Genomic DNA, 20,707 nt, shown 5'->3' with positions numbered 1-20,707 from the left:
TAGCTCTTACATAGCTATTTTATGCAATGTTATCATTTTAGTTAGGATGCAAACATTATTGATCTATCTAAAGCTATTGCATTGACTAATATCGTCTTCTACTTACTTTGCAGATAATGCATGAATTTGGTTAGCGGTGGTTACCGTCCCACCTTATTTAATGGAAATTCGGGAGTTTACTGTGTATATAAAATTAAAGTGCATGAAAGTACCTTTAAAATGAGTTATTATACAACTCTGTTGCTCCCATAGAACTTGAATTAAACACTTTAAACACTGCTGGCAAGTGAAAAAAAGAGCTGTTTAGCAAATTCCAAAAGTTAATTACACATAACTTATAAAAAATAGATTTTTAAAAAATATACATAAATTTAACACATCAAAGAGTAAGGTTTCTGAAAGTTATGAAAATCTTAGAATTTAAGTTGAGAAATTTTGTTTTGTTGATTTGACAAAGAATTACATAAATCCTAAAAAAATAGGGTCTTTGATTAATTTTTAGGATTTTTGACTACAAAATATGGCCTTTAGAGGGGTCCGAGGGAACAGAGTTTTATGATGTGGAATTTTGTGAATGGGGCCAATTTGGGTCTGAATCAAACCCTGATATATATATATATATATATATATATATATATATATATATATATATATATATATATATATATATATATATACACACACATATAAAACATGAAATACATTATAAAAACATTTTAAATATAAATTCAAAGAAATTGAAAGAAAAATGAAAGAATAAATACTAAAGTGTACTGTAATGCCAGCCCAAAGCTGATAGAAGCAAAAACAGTACAAACATATTCATGAATAAACAATCAAAATAAATTGGAAATTGCAAAAAGCAAGAACACGGAAACAACACCAAAATGCAAAAGGTGAACAAGGGACTGATACTTTCTCAAGGGGAGGACCGGTCCCTAAGTTTACAAGGCCCTTTCTGTTTAGCAAGAGGAAAGATCCCAATAACTTGCTACCCTCCCTGAGAGCCTTGGAGGAAAATTGAATTACTGAGACCTATCCTGAAAAATTCTGATGTAATTTCAGTCCCAGTATTTTTATTTCCTCTCCAGGTTTTTTTCAACTCCATGTTCCACTTCAGCCGTGTCCTAACTGCATTTTTGCCTGGCACCTGCAAGTCATTCCTTTTCTAAGGTCTGCATTTTGATTGTTGCTTCCTTTTGAAAGTTCACTCTAGAACTCTTCCGTTCTTCAATTTACAGGTTTGTGTTCATGTTCAATTTTCCTGATTGGTATACTGATGGTTGACGCAATGTTAGTTTTTTAATTTTATTTTCTATTTTGAATAAATGTACAGATGCAGGGTGGCGACAGGAACTGGAAAAAAAAGTTCCACGACTTTTCCCTGATTAAGTTTACCAAATTTCCCTGATTTACGTTATCAATGATAATGGTTTCCTTTCTTTGCCCTACCTGAAAAGCATTGCATATTAAACAAAATGCAGTATTCAGAACGTTTTAAGCTTTTAATTAAAAATAGTGTATTAATTATTGACAGAGAAATGTTGTAGGAAATCTGAAACAAATACTTTACTTCCAGGAACCAGTTACCATAAGAATTCTAAGAAATTATTAAAAGCACTCTTAAAGAAATATCTAATCATGCTAAAACTAAAACTTTTAAATGGAAATAATCTTGAACTGAATTTTCAAGCAGTATAATGTTGCTGCAAGAACAATAAGTGATAGTTAAACTATAGAAATAATGTAGTTTTACTTACGTAAATAATACTGCTGTGTGCAGGTAAACGGCAGTATCTGCAGAAATTAGTTTTCGAGATATTTGAAGAAACGAGTGGTGGATTCAATACGAACAATAGGAAAATGCTGGAATTAGAGGCTTTTTTCGCGCCTCTTTTTCAGCAGAAACCAAATAAGCGAGTATGTACAATAAAGGAAACGTACAATAGATGACAAAAATGCAAAAAAAAAAAAAAAAAAAAAAAAATGTGCAGTTACTGCCCTTAACCTGCACATGGCAGAATAGACATATTTATGTAAAACAAATTGAAATATTTCAATAACCAGTCAAATTGAGCTATTCTCTAATCAAGAACTTAGGTTTTAATGAATGAATACAGCATTTCTACTATTAAAAAATAATAAAAATATTTACTTATGTACACAACTCAATTTCAAATGATTTCATTAGTTGTCGAAAAAAAACCTTCAATTACTTTTTACTAACTAACAACATTGAAATTCAAAAACAATTATTAATTTCAAAATTTATATGGTTTTAAAATAAAATAGTTTAAAATCTGAAAAAAAAAAAAAAAAAAAAACCCTTCGTGTAATCTGAAGTGACAGAAAATAATACCATGGCAAAAAAAAAAAAAACAGTCAAAATTCAATTTTAGTAATTAAATTAAAAACGCCAAGTGATAACTTTTAAGATCTTTTCAGCATTAATTTAAAAAACAACGATTTTTTCTTGAAATTGTGATAACAGTATGCTAATGACTTCAAGACAATGAGTAAAGGCAAAGGAGCAAAGTCATTAATGACGGCTTCCACTTTGAATGTAGGGTTGTTTATTTTACGTAGCTTGGAATGCTTGGAAGGAAAATTCAAGCAAGGTAAAATAAACAACTTTACAGACACAGAAGCAATCTTAGGAAGCTTATCCTAAGATTGAATACTTTGACCTTGAAGAAAAAAGATGCACAAATATGTGGTAGTGTATAATCTCACCTCATTAATTTTACTTTTTTAAAACAAAAAATTGGCAGAAAATTTGTAGGAATCAAAGTACTTCATTTGATTAATTTTCTCTGAATTTTTGTTATTTTTTCAAAACTCCCTGATATTTCCCTGATAATCCCCTGAGTGATAAAGTTCCCTGATTTTTCCTTGATCTGCAGATGTATAAAACGTTGAAAATTTTTTCATGAGACGATACTTATCTCCCAGCATAGTGCTTTCAAAAAACTTATAATTTTTATAAAGAATAAAAGTTTTGAATTAAGTATGTCTTGGATTAAATTGCTACAAAAAATTTAAAAATAATTGAAAGCGCTTCTAATTTAGCCTGCTGACCTCAGGTTACTCCCTAATATTTTTAAATTTTCATGTCTAATTAACATTTTGTAATTTTATTGACAATAATATGAAAATTGGCTCAAAGAAATGGGATGAAATTTAGAAATTATTTTGGGAAAATGAGGAAAGTGGAGAAAAATAAATCCAGTCTCAGAAATAAACTATTAACTATTTCTATTATCCAGTTAAAAAAGAAAAAAAAAAATAAAGAAATTGATAACAATAAAAATAATATCATTTTGATCACTAATCAGCCGATTATCAACAACCGATTAATCGATAACTGGCCACTTTGCCTATTGGCGCATCTCGAACATATATATGCATATATATACTCAAGAGCCAAAACATTATGACCACCTCTACATTTTGCAATGAACTTGCCTGGATGACGTGGAAGGCACGTGATCCGGTGTAAGTGGTATTTAACTGCTGCTGGAAAGTTTGAAGAATCATTCTTTCACTTACTTCTGTGTGTGATGGGAAAGGCTGTGGATCTAAGTGACTTTGATAGAGGGCAGATTGTAATGGCTCGAAGGCTTGGAACAAGTATTTCAGAAACTGCACGACTCGTGGGTTGTTCGCGACCTACAGTTGTTAGTACTTATGCCATGTCGTCTACTGACGGTGAAACCAACAGTAGACAACATGGTATTGGATGTTCACACCCTATCGAAGAAAAAGGTCGTCGGAGACTGTCTTGCATGGTGAAGCAAAACCGGAGCCAGACAGTGGCTCAGCTGACAGCCCAATACAATGCAGGGCCAAGTAGAATAGTATCGGAGCACACTATTCAGCGGACACTGTTGGATATGGGGCTACGCAGCAAACATCCCATTCGTGTGCCTTTGCTGACCAAGCGTCATCGCCAACTGTGCCTGCGCTGGGCACGGGAACATCTCGACTGGTCCATGGATGAGTGGGAGAGAGTTGCCTGGTCAGATGAATCACGTTTTGTCATGCATCACGGCGATGGCCGTGTCAGGATACGCTGTCTTCCGGGCGAACAGTTGCTCCCTCAATGTACAGTAGGTCATACACAGGCTTGTGGTGGCAGTATTATGCTTTGGGAAACTTTCTCTTGGGTGTCTCTGGGACCCATGATTGTGGTACAGCAGACCCTGAATGCCACAGGGTATCTGAACATCATTGCGGGCCAGTTGCACCCTTACATGACCTCTGTTTTTCTAGCTGGAAATGGAATGTTGCAACAGGACAATGCCCCGTGTCACAACGCTAAAATTGTGTTGGAGTGGTTTGAGGAACATGATGCTGAATTCCAGTTAGTGTCCTGGCCGCCTAACTCACCGGATCTCAATCCAACAGAACACATTTGGAATGTCATGGGACAGCAGCTTAGAGTTCAAAGACCAGCAATTCGCAATATCTTGGATTTGTGTAACAATTACTTAAACATCTGGTACAGTCTGTCTCCAGCCATCTACCAAGGACTTGTGGCCTCCATGCCAAGGCAGGTTGAAGCTGTGTTGCGTGCCAACTCGTTATAGACAGGTGGTCATAATGTTTTGGCTCTTGAGTATATATATATATATATATATATATGTGTGTGTGTGTGTGTATCTATATATATACACAGACACACATACATAAATCTCTCTATATGCATCTAAGGGCTACATGCACATCATCTACAAAAACACTTAAAGAGAAAAATATAATATGAATACAAAATTAATCAAGAGCTTACCAAATGAGTCATATGGATCACTTAAAGAACTAGGAACATTCCAACATCTAATAGTACCATCCATTCCACCACTAAAACATTGATCTCCTGATGTACTTAATGCAAGACACAAAACAGGCCCCCTGTAAAATTAATATCAACTTAGGGAATAGTATCTACTCTATGTATAATAACCTTTTTTAGTAGAATGGTTGAGCGGTAAATACCTACATAAAATTAAATTATATGACAGTTCTTTAAAACAATTTGTGAAGAAAAATAAATGCTCTATAATACATTTGTCCCTTGGATGCACAGAAATACAAGACAATTTCCTCATATTCAAAATTCTAGTTTGTTATTATTTTATAAATATATCATTTATTTTACAACATGTAACATTGCAATCTATCTTACTGGGTAGTTGAATAAGTTTTTGCTGTTTTTCAATAGATGGCATTACCAGAACTGCTAGTTTATAATAGTGATACATCGATAAACAAGTACTATAAGCAAGCCTCAAATTCAGAGCATTATTACTCATAGCTTACAGATTCAAATTAGATACTAAAAAAGATTATTTGCAGAGGCTTCACAGCATTCTTGTGGACACCTACAGCGATCATGCTCTGTCCAAAATAACTTAGAGATTGGTTTGGACTACTGGTGACCAACCTTCAGTCTGGGAAGGCCACATCTGGCTCCCAGAGGTGTTCCATGTAGCCTGTTGCTTTGTTTGAATGTTATAAATCAAAAAGCACGACTAATGACAATGCTACAAATTTGGAGCCAAATGATCAGAAATTTGTTTCTGAAAAACAGATACAGTGAACTTGCGATAGCTCAAACTTCGATAACTCGAAAAAAAAGTATTTCCCTGCACTTTTAATGCTTTAATGAAATTTTATCTCTTTAACTCGAAGTATTTTTTCCTTCTTCTCGATAACTCGAATTTTTTTCAAATTCACTCAAAAAAATTTCAGCTGCTGTTTTCTGTCAGCAGCGGACAATGGTCGAGTTTCTAGAACAAACGTTCTCTCAACCTAACTGACCAGTGCTCAGAACACAACCCTTTCTCGTTCTAGTCTTCGTCTTCCTACTTTGCTTATTAGTGCTGCGAAGAAGCTAAGGTTTATTTTTCATCGAACTATGGCTACAAAACAAAAATGCACTACTTTCTATTACAGAGGAGAAAAAGGTGATTGATGCAGTTGAAAAAGTGGGAAAGAAAAAGATTGATATTGCGAAGGAGTTTGGTATTCCGAACAGCACACTGTCAACCATTCTAAAAAACAAAGACTATTCTTAAAAACTTTGATGATAATCAAGGGGATCGGAAAAGAATGGAGATTGGGGATTTTCCAGAAGTAGAAAAATGCTTGATAAAATGGATAACGCCAGGCGGACCCAAAACATTCCACTTGGAGGAAACATATTGAGAGAATAGAAGAGGAAGATGAATGGTCATGGAAGATGAGGATGGTCATTGAAGAACTTGCCAATCAAAAAAAAAAAAAAAAAAATCACCTTTAAAGAAGCAGAAAGTGCCATTCATGTCATGCGTGCGTTCATTGAATCAAGAGTTGATATGGACACAAAGATATTCAATGCTATATCCCATCTGGAAAATGTTATTGAAGTGGAAAGAAGAATACCCGTCAAACTCTTCTTGACAGTTATTCTTATTTTGTAATTGATTTTTTTAATGAGGTACATAGCACTTATATTAAACAAAATTATTTTTTGTAAGATTTTCAATAACTCGAATTTTTAATAACTTGAATTTTTTTATCTCTTCCCTCTAATTTCGACTTAGCAAAAGTTGACTGTACAATAATAAAAGAAGCAACAAGTAATGTGACAACAATTATTTGTTTCAATTTTCTTTCCTTTTCCCATACAGGGTTCATTGTAAACTTTGAAAATTAAAAGTAAGGAGTATTTAAGAAGAGCTGCAGGAGCTCATTTTACTTTTAAGGACTAATTTCTTGCTTAAAGATGCATTTTTTAAAACATATTTTTAAAAAAATATGTACAACTGTTATATTAATTTTTTCTTTCATACATTATGTTGAATGCACGAACACACTAAAGTTATAGAAAAATATACATTTACTGCTTCTTGACCTCGAGTCAACTTGGAATCAAATTCGAATACATGGGGGGGAGGGGGGGAATCGCCATTGAAATATATTTTATTTTGAAAAGCAATAAAACAATTAGTAAGACTGATTGAAAATTAGTATTTTCTCGAATTATACGTAGGAAAACAGGTACTAAAAATTTCCAAGCGAAAAACGAATTAAAAAAATTGTATTAAAATAAGATTTAAAATAAGCCAACAGAAAGTAGTAGAGGCCAAAGAAACTTAGAACTCAAAATAATTGAAATATTTACAGGATACAAAAGGACAAATTATAAAACACAAATAACAAATTTCGGAAAAGCTTGTGCTCAATTTTTGCATATTTTAAAAACATACGGTTTTACTCACACAAGATAGAAATATAGTAAATTCAATTTAAATATTAGGGTACTTATGAAAAAATTATAAAAATAATTTTAATTTTCAAAATAAATCAAAATTTGGTAGACTAAAAAATATTAGAAAGAGAAGAAATTTCTAGGAAAACATGCATCAGATTTGTTTTCCTTTTATGTCACGGTGAGAAGAGGATGAAAATGGAGCGTTCGCTGGAGCAACATTATTCAATCAAATTCTGTGTTCGCTTGGGCAAATCGCCAATGGAAACACTTCCCCTGATCCAGCAGGCCTACCAGAAGGAAGCTCTATCGAAAGCCCAGGTTTTCCGCTGGCACAAGGACTTCTGGAGCGGTCAGGAGAGTGCAGATGACAAGGAGAGGGTTGGACGCCCAGTCACAACAACCACCAATGAAAATGCGGCAAAAGTGAAATGCCTTCTCGATACAGACCGTCGTTTAAGTTTAAGAATGATACAGAATGGCGACAGGAACTGCAAAATAAAGTTACCTGACTTTTCCCTGATTACGTTCACTGAATTTCCCTGATTTACGTTAAAATTGATAATGGTTTCCTTCTTTTACATTACCTGAAAACCATTGCATATTAAATTAAATGGGGTGTTTAAAACGTTTTAAGTTGTTAATTAAAAATATATTTTAAAAAGAAGCTCCTTTTTTAGTAAAAAAAGTATATTAAATTATCTACAGAGAAATATTATAGGAATTCTAAAACAAATACTCGTTACTTCTAGTAACCAGTTAACATAAGAATTCTAAGAAATTATTAAAACCACTCTTAAAGACATATCTAATTATGATAAAACTAAAAAGTTTACTTGGAAATAATTTTGAACTGAATTTTCAAGCAGTATAATTGTTGCTGTGAGAATAACAAGTAATAGTGAAAGTATAGAAAAATGCAGTTTTACTTATGTAAATAATAGAAATATTTATGTAAAACAAATTGAAACCTTTTAACAACCAGTCATATTGAGTTATTCTCTAATCAAGAACTTAAGTTTTAATGAAGGAACAGCATTTTAACTATTAAAAAATAGTAAAAATATTTACTTATGCACAGAACTCAATTTAGAATGATTTCATTATTAGTCGAAGAAAAAATCTTTTGTAACAAACAACATTGAAATGCAAGAAAACTATTATTAATTTCAAAATATATAGTACATAACTTGGTTTTAAAATAAAAGATTTTTAAAGTCTGAGAAAAAAAAACGGGTTGTTTATTTTACGTAGCATGGAGCGAGTAGCAGAAAAATTCAAGCTACGTAAAATAAACAACTTTACATACACAGAAGCTTAGGAAGTTCATCCTGTGGTTAATAACAAGATTCAATACGTTGACCTTGAGGAAAAAAGGTGCACAAATATGCATCAGTGTATAATTGCACATCACTAATTTTACCTTTTTAAACAAATAATTGGCAGAAAATGCACAGGAAAAAAGGGTATTAAACTTTACAAAGCTAATTTTTTAAAATTGCATCATTTGATATATTTTCCCTGAATTTTTATTATTTTTTCAAAATTCCTTGATCAATTAAGTTCCCTGACTTTTCCCTGATATCCCTGATCTGTCACCACCCTGTGATATCGGAAGAATTTAACGTGAACTGTATGTCAGTGAGAAAAATTATGACTAAAGATTTGAGAATGCGAAAAGTTTGTGCAAAATTGGTGCCATGCGTGTTGACTGCGAACAGAAACAGTTGTAGTTCTTAAGGATTTTGAATTTATTGCTACTTTCACGAAACAAATTCAAAAATCTATTTATAATCATGAATTTTTTGCATAGATGCCATGTTTGGTCATTTGCAAGATGGAAATAAACGAGACTATCAGTTGCCTAAGTTTCCAATAACAGAATTGGATATTTACCTCAATACAAACCATTAAAGATAACATAAAATGTACAATAAAAAATTTGAATTATTATCTGCACAATTGATCCTCATTGATTTTGAAGCTTTGCTATTAACTAAATTCATCTAAAATGCAGTTAAATTTTTCATACATAAATAAATATGCAATGAATAATTGTTTTTCATAGTGCACAGAGCTCTATTTATTTTTATGAAAGTAGAGAAAACTTCTCCCCCCCCCCTTTTTTATACTAAAACTCAACCACAGTAGCCGCCACAAGTAGTTTTTCGGGTCTAGTGGCCACTGGCCTTTCCACTACAGGATATATATATATATATATATATATTTATATATCGTCGCCTCAGAGCAACGGTAAGACATCTAATCCCATAAATAACACTAAGATGTCCTACTGTTGCTCTGAGGTGAGAATATACATTTTATTCCCTTCATCTTATTTTGTAAGTATCAAAAATGCAAAAAATCTTATTCCCATAGCAGATGCAAAGAGATGCGATTTTCAAAGTCGAGTTTAAAAGTCAAAAAAAAAAAAAAAAAAAGAGAAAAAAGGGCACATAAAAGAATTTATTAAGTAAAATTATTTTAGAGCTCTAAAATACGTATCCTCATATACATAATAGTCAACTCACTGATCAAGTAACGCTGACATCACCAACCATGAAACTCTTGCCATAGCTTGCGTGACAGCATTATTTCATTGTTGAAGCACCAAAAATTCAGTAAGTTACTTATAATTTGATTTTTTTTGGCAATGTTTGGCATGAATGGAAATGTTTTATTTTGACAAGGCTGAACTAGATTCGGTAACTTAATTGTTTTACTGGTAATACTTTTAGCAGCACGAAGAAAAAAAAAAATGGAGTTTAGGATTAATCCATCAGAGTTAGGGTTCAAATTTCAACCGTCAAAATGGCACTAAACAGGCAATTGTTTCATTTAAATGTAGAAACAATTTCCACCCGTCACACCTTGACCGGCAAATTTCTAGTTATTAATAACAATCGACATAATTGAAGCAAAAATCAAGTTAAAGCAGAGGTTTAGATGGAATACACCGCCAGCTCAGTCATTTCCAGCCGAGGACTGCAGTTTCGTGCTTATTAGCACTCATCAGCCCAGCATAGGAAAGTGACTGAGCTGGAGATGGAAAGTCTCTTAAGGAAGCCAAGAGTGCGAAACAAACTGGTAGCTAATACAGGATTAGCAGACCAGACGAGTGATCGAAGCAATGGTTCGGTTCAACTCGAAGACTGAACGCGAGGCAAGGTATATTCAGTAAATTACCGCCCATTAGCCAGGGCTAAAGCAGAAATACATGGAATACACCGCTAGCTCAGTCATTTCCAGCCGAGGACTGCAGTAAATTATTAATGGGCGGTAATTTACTGAATATACCTTGCCTCGCGTTCAATCTTCGAGTTGAACCGAATCATTGCTTCGGTCACTCGTCTGGTCTGCTAATCCTGTATTAGCTACCAGTTTGTTTCGCACTCTTGGCTTCCTTAAGAAGTTTTCCATCTCCAGCTCAGTCACTTTCCTATGCCGGGCTGATGAGTGCTAATAAGCACGAAACTGCAGTCCTCGGCTGGAAATGACTGAGCTGGTGGTGTATTCCATGTATTTCTGCTTTAGCCCTGGCTAATGGGCGGTAATTTATTGAATACAGAGGTTTAGACTTTACATTTTTGACTCTCATAAAGGATACAGAATTTCACTGGAAAATTTCAACTTTGTGATTTTAATAGCAATAAAAAGAAATTTCATTTATTTGCCCCCCTAAAAAATATAATAAGCATCAAAAATGAGAAAAATTTAATTCTCATATTGGATGTAAAGAGATTACTCAAAATGAAAGCCTCAAAGGTATAAAAACGGCAATTAAAAGAATTTATTAAAACAAAAAAAAATTAGAATAGCAATTAAACAAGTCTACAAGATGTATCTTATTAATAATTATTGACGAAATCATCTGAAATTTAGAGTGGAAAACATTTTTGGATATAGGTTAGGAAATAGCATAATGAAAAAAATCAAATTTCCAGAATAAGCACACGGAAAAATACCGTACAACATAATCACTCATATTGTATAAGTGATAGAATAAAAAATAAGGAGCTCATAAGGAGATAATAGCAAATTTCAGGAGTTTTAAGGGCCCTTATTTTCTTTCATTAAAAAGTAGGAGTTTATAAGGAGTGTAAAAAACCTGCCATATTTTCCCATGTTATTTAGAAAAATTTTAAACATTTAAAATTTTTATATTTGTTCTAACCCGTGAGATTAATTTTAATATGTGGTGCGGCCCTCGAACAGAAAAAAGATGTGCAGCACTAGTTTAGATACTTTAAAAATAATGATTTTGATCTTGAAGATGAAGAACATTCTGGTGCACACAAAAAAATTTCAGTAAGGTTTGAGCTTCAAAAACCAAATGAAACCATCAAGGGAAGTTGCTACAGACTACAATTGGAGCAAATGGGCAGAACATTCAAGGAAAAATGGCTGCTCTATGAACTGGCTGAGCAGCACTTCCATTCTTGTAAAGATCACAAAAGTTGGGTTGACTCTAGGATAGTCTCAAAAGATGTATCTTTTTTTCTGATATGGAATTGAAATGCTGCCATAGGGATGGGGAAAAGATGCGTCAAACTATGGACCGTACTTTGAATATCACATTTTATAAGAGTTTTTTAAAACAAAGCATTAATTTTCAAGAAGAAAAAAGAAAAAAACAGCAAAAACCTATTAATCATCCCAATACAATGACCCGAATTGAAAAATCGAACAATTTTAAGAGAAATATTGAGAAAATAAGAATAAATGTATAAGCAATCTAACAACAGGAACCCAACTCAAAGTTGATTTTTAATGAGCACTATGTTCTTCCTAAGACAAAGCAAATAATGAAATTATTGTTACAACACAGAACAAACAAATTAAGGTTGAAAAAATTGCTTTGAGCAATGGAAAATACATTTACTTACACATGTGCTCTAAAAGTATACACAGGTTCAACATCCAGTGATGCTGTCCTGAAATGATAAATGATAAAATGTAGAAAGTCCCCACATACATAACAAAACATAATTTATACAGTAAAAAAAAAAGCATATACTTCTTTGCAGGAACTGTTTTCTGCAAGTTCCACAATTTTAAAGTATGATCTTCAGAGGCTGTTATTAGCACTGGTTCAACAGGATGAAATGCTAGAGCTCTTACCCCATCAAAGTGACTGTAAGCAAAGTAATAAACTTGGATAAACAAAAATTTTCAAGTCATTTCAAACATTTAATTAAAAAAAGAAAAAAAAAAGCGCATAAATATACCAGAAATTCAATTTTTAACTTCAAATTTTGAATTTTAGAACTTACACCCCATTTTTTCTACTTGCTTCAAGTATAGCTGAAAATTGTTAGCATTTCCCACTAAGTGATGATTTAGATCAAAAATTTTCCATGTAATAAGTAGATCAATAAGTTTGCTCATATTACCCAAACAGGGTTGCTGCTAATAAAAGCATGAAAATAATAAATTCTTCCAGGTCATCCGAACATTTCTAAAAAATTTCAGTCAAACTTCAGTGTACAGTCGAGTCTCGACTCGCACGAAGGATGCGTTCCAAGACCCCTCGCTTAAGTTGAAATTTCTCATTGTGGAAACGGGTATGTATACAAATTTTTTATTAACATACCGAATCATTTTAGATATTTTTAAACACCCCTCAAACTGTTTTAGACCATTTCTTAACTACATATTACTGTTTCTTACATAAAGAGCTGAATTTTTACTTCGTTTTCAAAAAAGCTGCATTATTTAACATCAAATACTGTTATGATGCACAAAATGTATGATCAATGAGAGAAAGACATAAAATAAAACAGTATGGTACATTCAATATGTAGTAATAATAAAGCGCTATGCTATAACAGTACTGTACAGCAGATACAGTAGTTTAAGTACACTTAAAATTTGAAGATGATGATTTACGCTGTGCAATCAAATTGTTATTCTAATATATTTTTAAACACAGTTGCTTCGCATTTACTTTATAACGTTTCCATCAGTGGTAACACTCCTCTTCCAGGGTCTATATAATCCACAATACAAGAGCAGTTTCTAATTTAATACTGCTTGCTTTTTGCTTTGACACTACTATGCAATCTTTATATTAAAATTAAGTTCAGAACTTTTACGGATGGCCTTTTCTTGATTTTCAAATTTTTGTATGCAAAATTCCCTCATACCCAATTGCTGTGCTACCTTCAATCCACTTTTTAGTTGTTCAAGTATATATCCCGACATTCAGCATCACAATTCCTTTCCAAATATTTTCGTGATGCAAGGAAAGAATTCCCGTCAGCTCTAAAATTGGTTGCTTGTGAAAAATTCGTGCTATATTGAGTTATGCGGGAATTTTGCAAAACTCAAACTACCAACGACTCTAAGGTTTTAGCTGAGCCCTCAGGACTTTGAGATATTTAGAGTTGACAGTATTTTATCTATCAGCAGTGCCAAAATAGGCAGAAAGATCCCTATTTCCATGCTTGCCATAATCAAGTTCCTCACTTTCCAGCATTTTGAAGAAAAACTGGATTCCCTGACTTTTTATTAGAAATTTTTTAAATTCCTTGTCATCTCCCAGTTTTTGAGATAACGTAGCAACACTGATTAAAGTTTCTTCTTTCCCCAAAAATTTGTATTATAGAACTTTTTTGAAGAAAATGTCAATTTTTCATGTTAGTAAACTTTGACTGTCTAAATCAAAACTTTATTTAAACATTTTTAAAAATAGGCATACCTTCTGAGGGTGTATTTTGCATTCCATGTTTTCCTAAATGCTTCCTTTGCTGAAGATATCTATAGATTAATTTAAAATGTAAAAGATTAAAAATGGCTGAAGTAGAATATTTATAAACATAAAGCATAAAATTGAAAGGTAATTTTGAAAGGAAAAAAGAAAAGGAAAGCATCTTGCATTTTAATTGTTTACTTTTTAAATGTTTTAGTGTTAGTAAAAGGGAGGAAAAACCAATACTAACGTCATAACTAGTATCTGCTTCATTGTTGACTGTTAGACTGGCCAATTCACCAAGTCCTAATGCAGCTTCTAAAGTATCATCTTCATTTCCAGGAGCACCAAGCAATGGTCTTCTAGAACCAGGGGGAAAAGCTAAGCTTTTCTGAACACCTACATGAATAATAAAGACATGAGAATGTTAAGAGAATCTACCTTTTGTCAATCCAGTTAAAAACATAAAACAATCAAGTTCATATTAAATTATGTTTTATAGTAAAAAGAAAAGCATTGTGAGCCACATTTACAATGTAATAAAAGCAAGAGCCAAAACTACAAATGTTATTATACAATGTAGAGAAATGCGTTTAATTTTAAAAGTCCAAGCACAAATCTTTACTATACCAAAAAAAGCTGTCAAATATAGACTAAGTCTCTTCATATCAGATAAAAATTACAAATCAATTTTTTAGTGAAAGGGGACAAGAAAAATGTAGGTTGAATTTTTAAAAACAGTACATGCAAAAGATACATAAATTTTTAATAACTTAATAAAAAGTTTAAAGGATAATTTCTGTTGTTTCCCTTTATAAAGAAGGTGGTGTAATGCAGCAAATCTTTTCCATTCATTAGATGGTCTCAGAAAATTACTTACAATTCTATGAAAATTAAAATAATTCGAAAAAGTGAGTGCTGAAATTTTGCCAAGAAAAACCACTACTTTATTTTCTGAAATAGACATATTTTGTATAGTAAGAGAAATTGCCAGAACGCATGCATAGAATGCAATGCTTTAAGTAGAAATCACTCATATTACTGAATTATAGATCACACAACATATACAATAAGTATTAAAGTAGTTGAACAAAGCTAGATATCATAGCAACTTCAAAAAGTGGTGTTAGTAGGATATCACAAAAACTCGGTTCTATCCCCCCCCCCCCCACATATGAACATCAATGGAAAAACAAACAGACAAGGTTACAACATAGATAAATGAGAGGGATGAAACCAGTACTCTTCAGCAGCGGAAACTTCATCCTATGGTTGAAAGCCCAAAAATTTTTTATACTTAAACTAATAATAGGATGTCCAGTTACAAAAAAAAATCAACATTCAGGATTACATTGGGCAAAACGAACCACATGTGAAAAATGAATGCAGATTTTTGGAACTAAGACCTAAAACTAAGCACTGGGGTTTTGTCTCGGACATTAGAAGACAAGGCTATCAATAATGTCCCTCCATTGTACCGCCAGCAAAAATCAAGTCTTATCTTTGTGTCCAGGTGCAAATCTAAATCCATATCTATAATTGCCATTTCCGTGCCAGTCAATTAAAATCAAAACACAACCAATCCAATGAATAAAAAAATAAATAAATAAATGTGTCATCCATAAAAACAGTTCCTAAGACATTCCAGGTCGACTGAAAAAATTAAATCAAAAAACATCATCAACTGGAGTCCAAACATTTGGTTTCCTCCAGGAAGATTATACATGTGACAAGTAAGACAGTTACAGTGAAGCGAAGTGTTGGTTAAAGGCTATGCTAGAGAAAATATTATTCACGAGATTATTTGGGAAATTGTTTTCAAGTAGTTTACTTTTAAGTAGATTAATTTTTTTGTTGAATGCTGTAACCATGTTGCAGATTCTTTTGATTCTGATGGCTTGCGAAACAATGATGCCAATAAAAACTTTTTTACTGAGGCAAGAAGTAAAACTTTGCAGACAGTTGATTTTGAATTGAAATTCGCGTCTTTTATCATAAATAGTGGTTTCACAGTTGAAGTCAATATTAATTTTAATGTCAAGGAAGTTAAAAATTTTAATATTAGAACTAGTTTTTTTTAATGTGAGGGAGTTATGATAAATATTCTTGCTGAGTTCAGAAAAGTTGGAGTAGTTGATACACAATAAATCATCAATATATCTGCAACAAAAAGGATAATCGATAACAGCATTGATGTGATAAAAATACTTAATATGCTTGACATCTTTAATCTAGAAACATTTGATTTTGAAAATCTGTTTATCAACATTCCACTCAATGAACTAGAATTTACAGTTACTGAACTTTTTAAAACTGTCAATACTTCACTCAATATTAATGAGGATTTTTTCTCAAACTTTTTAAATTTTGCATCTTTAACAACTTTTTCAAAAATGGCAATTCTTGCTTTCAACAAATTAATGGTATTGCTTTGGGTGCTAACTTTAGTTCTACCCTAGCTAACCTGTTTCTTTTATTTTATAAAAGAAAATTTTCTATTGATAATCCTAGTACTACACCTTTTTGTACTACACCTTGGATTCTGATTGTCCGAGACAAATCCCCAGTGCTTAGTTTTGGTCTTAGTTCCAAAAATCTGCATTCATTTCTCACATGTAGTGTATTTTGCCCAATGTAATCCTGAACGTTGATTTTTTCAGAACTGGACATCCAATTATTAGTTTTAGTATAAATTTTTTTTGGCTTTCGACCATAGGATGAAGTTTCCACTGCTGAAGAGTACTGGCTTCATCTCTATCATTTATCTATGTTGTAACTTTGTCTGTTTGTTGTATTGATGCTTATATTTACCTGGCTATTTGTTTGGCTGCTTTGTGCAGCTTTGGGCTTGTGGTTTATGGTGTTCTAATTTTTTTCCTCCTTACTACGTTTTCAATATATATATATATATATATATATATATATATATATATATATATATATATATATGATATCCTTAATAGAAAATTTGCAAAACAAACTGAAATAACAAGCAGCTGCAAGTTGCATTCCATATTAAACTTACAAAAGAAAAATGTAATTAAAGCAAAATATTGCTTAAATAGTGAAAGAAGCACATATTTTACCCCATTCGGAATTTTCATCTTGTTTCCTATGATCAGGCGCATCTCCAGCACCAAGAAAGTCAAATTCTGCAAGAGCTTCTTCAGTAGAACCTTCCCCTATGCCATCTTCATTTCTAGATGGCATTGCATCATTTGGCCCCTGTGAACATGAATTGAATTCTTGTTTAAGCACAAAATAACAGTTGAGATAAAGCTAAAAATGCTAATGTTCAAACTAACAAACCTTTGGTTTTGGTTTAACTTTCTTTTCAACTCTTTCATTTTCTTCTTCATCAGCAGAACATGCATCATCCATTTCATCACTAAAATTATATTTCAAGTCAAAAAACTAGGAAAATACATAACTACCAAAAAATAACCATGATTAAAGCGAAAAAATATATATATACCTCAAATTGTCATCTTCATCATCCATGTCCACATTTTCAGAAGATAGGAAATCAAATGTATCTAAAACAGATTGTTCAGCATCCATAAGCATTCTAGAATTCTGACTTGCACAGCTAACCATTTTCACTCTGAAGAAAATATTAGGATTAAACATTTTACTCAACAATTTCTAAAATAGTTACACAACATACAGAAAAAAATCAATTACCTTCTAATCTGTGTATCACTGGACCTTTTCATTTGCTCTCCATTTAAAACAGATGCTAAACTTTTTTCATCATTTTCAGCATTAGAAGACAGGCCTAATAAGGTGCGTACACGAGCAGATCGAACATCAATAATAGTGTCTGTGTAACCAATTTCTTGCAAATAACTAAAACAATTAAAAAATATTTAACTGCAGAGAAGTTGGTGATGAGAAAAAAAAAAGATGTCAAAGTAACAGTAACAGAGTAAAAAAAAATAACAACGTTAATTTGCACAAATGTAGATTACTACAGATTAGTTTTGAGCTTGCAAGGAACCCTTTTTTAAAACAAAATAACCCTTTTTTAAAACAAAATAAATGAGCTTATGGATGAAAAGACACCAAAAAAAAAAGAAAAGCTTTTGTCAGATGTCTTTTTATGCATAAGCTCATTTATTTTGCATTGAAAAAGGGGTTCCTTGAAAACCTGACACACATGTGTCTGCAGCAATCTGCAATTTAACATTGTTATTACTTTTTTACTTTTCAAGCACAAAGATATTGAGTTTCTTTAGTAACAGGGAGTGTTATCTCGACCCTTCTTACCTCGAAAAACTTGATGTTTCACAACAAAATTTTCCCCCTGCATTTTACACAAAAACTCTTATGCACTTTCCATATTTATCTCAAAATAAATTTTTTCACCCTTGATATGTCGAAATTTTTGCAGACAAGCAAGTTTTAACTGTTGTTTTTCCTTGGCAATTCTTGTAGTAAGACCAACATGTGCTAGTAGTTTTCACTCCTTTTCCTGGAAAGTAGGTATGGAGAATTGAAGAGAAATAAAGGAAGTATGGGAGGGCGAGAGGGTGCCGCAGTTCTTTTTTATCTCAGTGTTTTCCCCAGAGGTTGGACTCTCCTTTTCCTTCGGAACAAGTGCCAACTTTAGGAACAAGGTGTCAATTTTTTGTAGCTGACAAGTCTTCAAACGAAAACGGGGAAACGTGTTCCGCACCATTCTGTGATTTTTTCCCTACAACAAATGGCTAATAAAAAGCTTAAACTGAATATGCTCAAAGGTTAAAATTAAAACTTGAACGTTTGTAGAAGAAAAAAGAAAGTTGAAATTGCTACTCATTTTAAAGTAACTTGTTCATCGTTATACAAGGTGGTTGCATAGTACATAAATAAATATATGAATCATAAGTGTGTTTAATTGGGAGAGTTACGAGGGTCTTCAAATCATTAATAACTCGAAAATTATACGCCTCAATTTTTTCCTTCCTCCCGAGAAATTAGATACAGAAGTAGTACTGTCTGTAACCTTCTCAGGGGCGTGCACAAGGGGGGAGAAAGGAAATCTGTTGACCTGGCCCCAAGTCTGAAGGGGGCCAGAGATTTTTTAAATGAAGGCGGTAATATATGCAGGGACGTAGGGATAAACAATGAGGAGGAGAGACCGTAAGTCATTTGTGACGGGCCCCAAAACTTCTGTGCATGCCCCTGAACCTTCTTAATGTTATGATGGTGAAACAGTTTTAACAAAAAAAGTTATCAGTATGAAAGTACACTGATTGTACGGTAGCATATTTAAGGACGTTTTTCACCTAGGTAACAAAGCCTTACAGTTTTTTGTTTAACACATGAAAATGGAAAACTTTACACCAACATAGATTAGCAGAAATATATGCTACTATAATGATAACTGCTAAAAAGAAACTGACCCGAGGAAAATGTTCAACACATATAATACAACATAGCCTCCTAAAGTAAATGTCATTCGAGATACAGAATCTGTTGCCGCTAAGGTAGTAACTTTTCCTCAGCTGATAACAAATTGTTGCTAGAGGACGATAAGTACTTGCTATTAGAAACATGGGACCTGACTTATAATGGCTTGATAAACGTTGGATAATAGGGATATAAATTTCTTCCCTTTTAATCCAACAATCCTTTTAAAAAATATTTAATGACATGATTTATGTATTAAATGATTTGGTTGCACTTACTGCTTTATGCACACTATAAAGTAAGAAACTTAATTTTTTTTAACAGCTCGGAATTCTGAAACCATGTTGACAGGGCATTAAATAACCATTTACTTTGAATTATTTTTCTCACACCCTTAAACATTTTTAAAAAGAGTGTTTTTGTCGCATAAATGAACACAGTTTTCATGTAAGTACTGAATAATACTGTTATTCTGTGAAACAAAACCTTTGTGTTTTGTTGGGTTTAGCAAGTCATTGTATTTTATTTTGTGCACTTTGACTACTGCTTCTTACTATATTGAAGTTTATTTTTATTATTACAAATTTTAGATTCTTGATATGTAGTGTATTTATAATTTTTTGTACTAAGCCTTTTCAATCAGTGGATATTATAATTTAGCTAGTAGTGTCCTGTTTAATGAAAGAAGTTGAATCAGAAATGGTGAGTCTGCTGTAACATGTGTCAGATGTTTAGCCTATGTGAAGGGAATACTAATCCCAGTTACAGAAAGGGATTTTTGTTTTGACAAAATGTGTTGAAATTGCAGACATACAAGCCAAGTTGCTAGTTTTGGAAGCTCAATTAGCATTAGAAGGGCCTACTATAAGGGATGAGGATATTAGTTGCAAGTTAGAAATGTTAGTTATAGATGATGTAAATATTCCAGAGACAAAAGGGAAAGTTTTTATTGAGTCAAACTGAGTAACAAAGGGAGATTTTTGAGGGATTATATGGCAATACAGTTGGAAGAGTAAAATGTAAGGTGGCTAGGTATTGTTTACCATGGGCTCCGGGGAAGACCAAACAAAGGGTGCATTCCTTAAGAACATGGTTACTTTGTGGGTGGGAACTAAAGATGCAGGCCACAGTAACAATGAGAAGTTTTCGAAGGAATGGTAGTCTCTGTTGGATAAAGCGTACTGTCTTTTCAACCAATGTCCAAGTGGATGGTTTGCTTCCCAGGTATGAATGCATAGGAGTTGATTAAATTAAGGAGCTAGGTGTGTGAACCTGTTACTAAAGGAAATTTCTGAAAAAGGTTTCTGGATGTATGGAGTTTTTGTAAGCTCAATTCAATTGCTAGGCAGAGCCTGCATCTGAGCTCTACA

General features: G+C 32.7%; 1 protein-coding gene across 1 annotated transcript in view; it reads right to left on the bottom strand.

Annotated features, from left to right (window-relative positions):
* The window catches only part of LOC129218143 (striatin-3-like), an 86,287-nt gene that overhangs the window by 25,295 nt on the left and 40,285 nt on the right, over positions 1-20,707 (bottom strand). Inside the window, exons 5-13 of the mRNA XM_054852356.1 lie at positions 17,628-17,792; positions 17,419-17,547; positions 17,253-17,331; positions 17,030-17,168; positions 14,194-14,342; positions 13,953-14,011; positions 12,270-12,386; positions 12,139-12,186; positions 4,790-4,911 (exon numbers count right to left, since the gene is read on the bottom strand). Coding sequence (XP_054708331.1) covers positions 4,790-4,911; positions 12,139-12,186; positions 12,270-12,386; positions 13,953-14,011; positions 14,194-14,342; positions 17,030-17,168; positions 17,253-17,331; positions 17,419-17,547; positions 17,628-17,792 — 1,007 coding nt within the window. The remainder of the gene's footprint in view (positions 1-4,789; positions 4,912-12,138; positions 12,187-12,269; positions 12,387-13,952; positions 14,012-14,193; positions 14,343-17,029; positions 17,169-17,252; positions 17,332-17,418; positions 17,548-17,627; positions 17,793-20,707) is intronic.

Source organism: Uloborus diversus, chromosome 3 (assembly GCF_026930045.1).
Source record: "Uloborus diversus isolate 005 chromosome 3, Udiv.v.3.1, whole genome shotgun sequence".
Lineage (NCBI taxonomy): Eukaryota > Metazoa > Arthropoda > Arachnida > Araneae > Uloboridae > Uloborus > Uloborus diversus.
The sequence above is the reverse complement of the archived record's forward strand: the minus strand, read 5'-3'. Positions and strand labels throughout refer to the sequence as shown.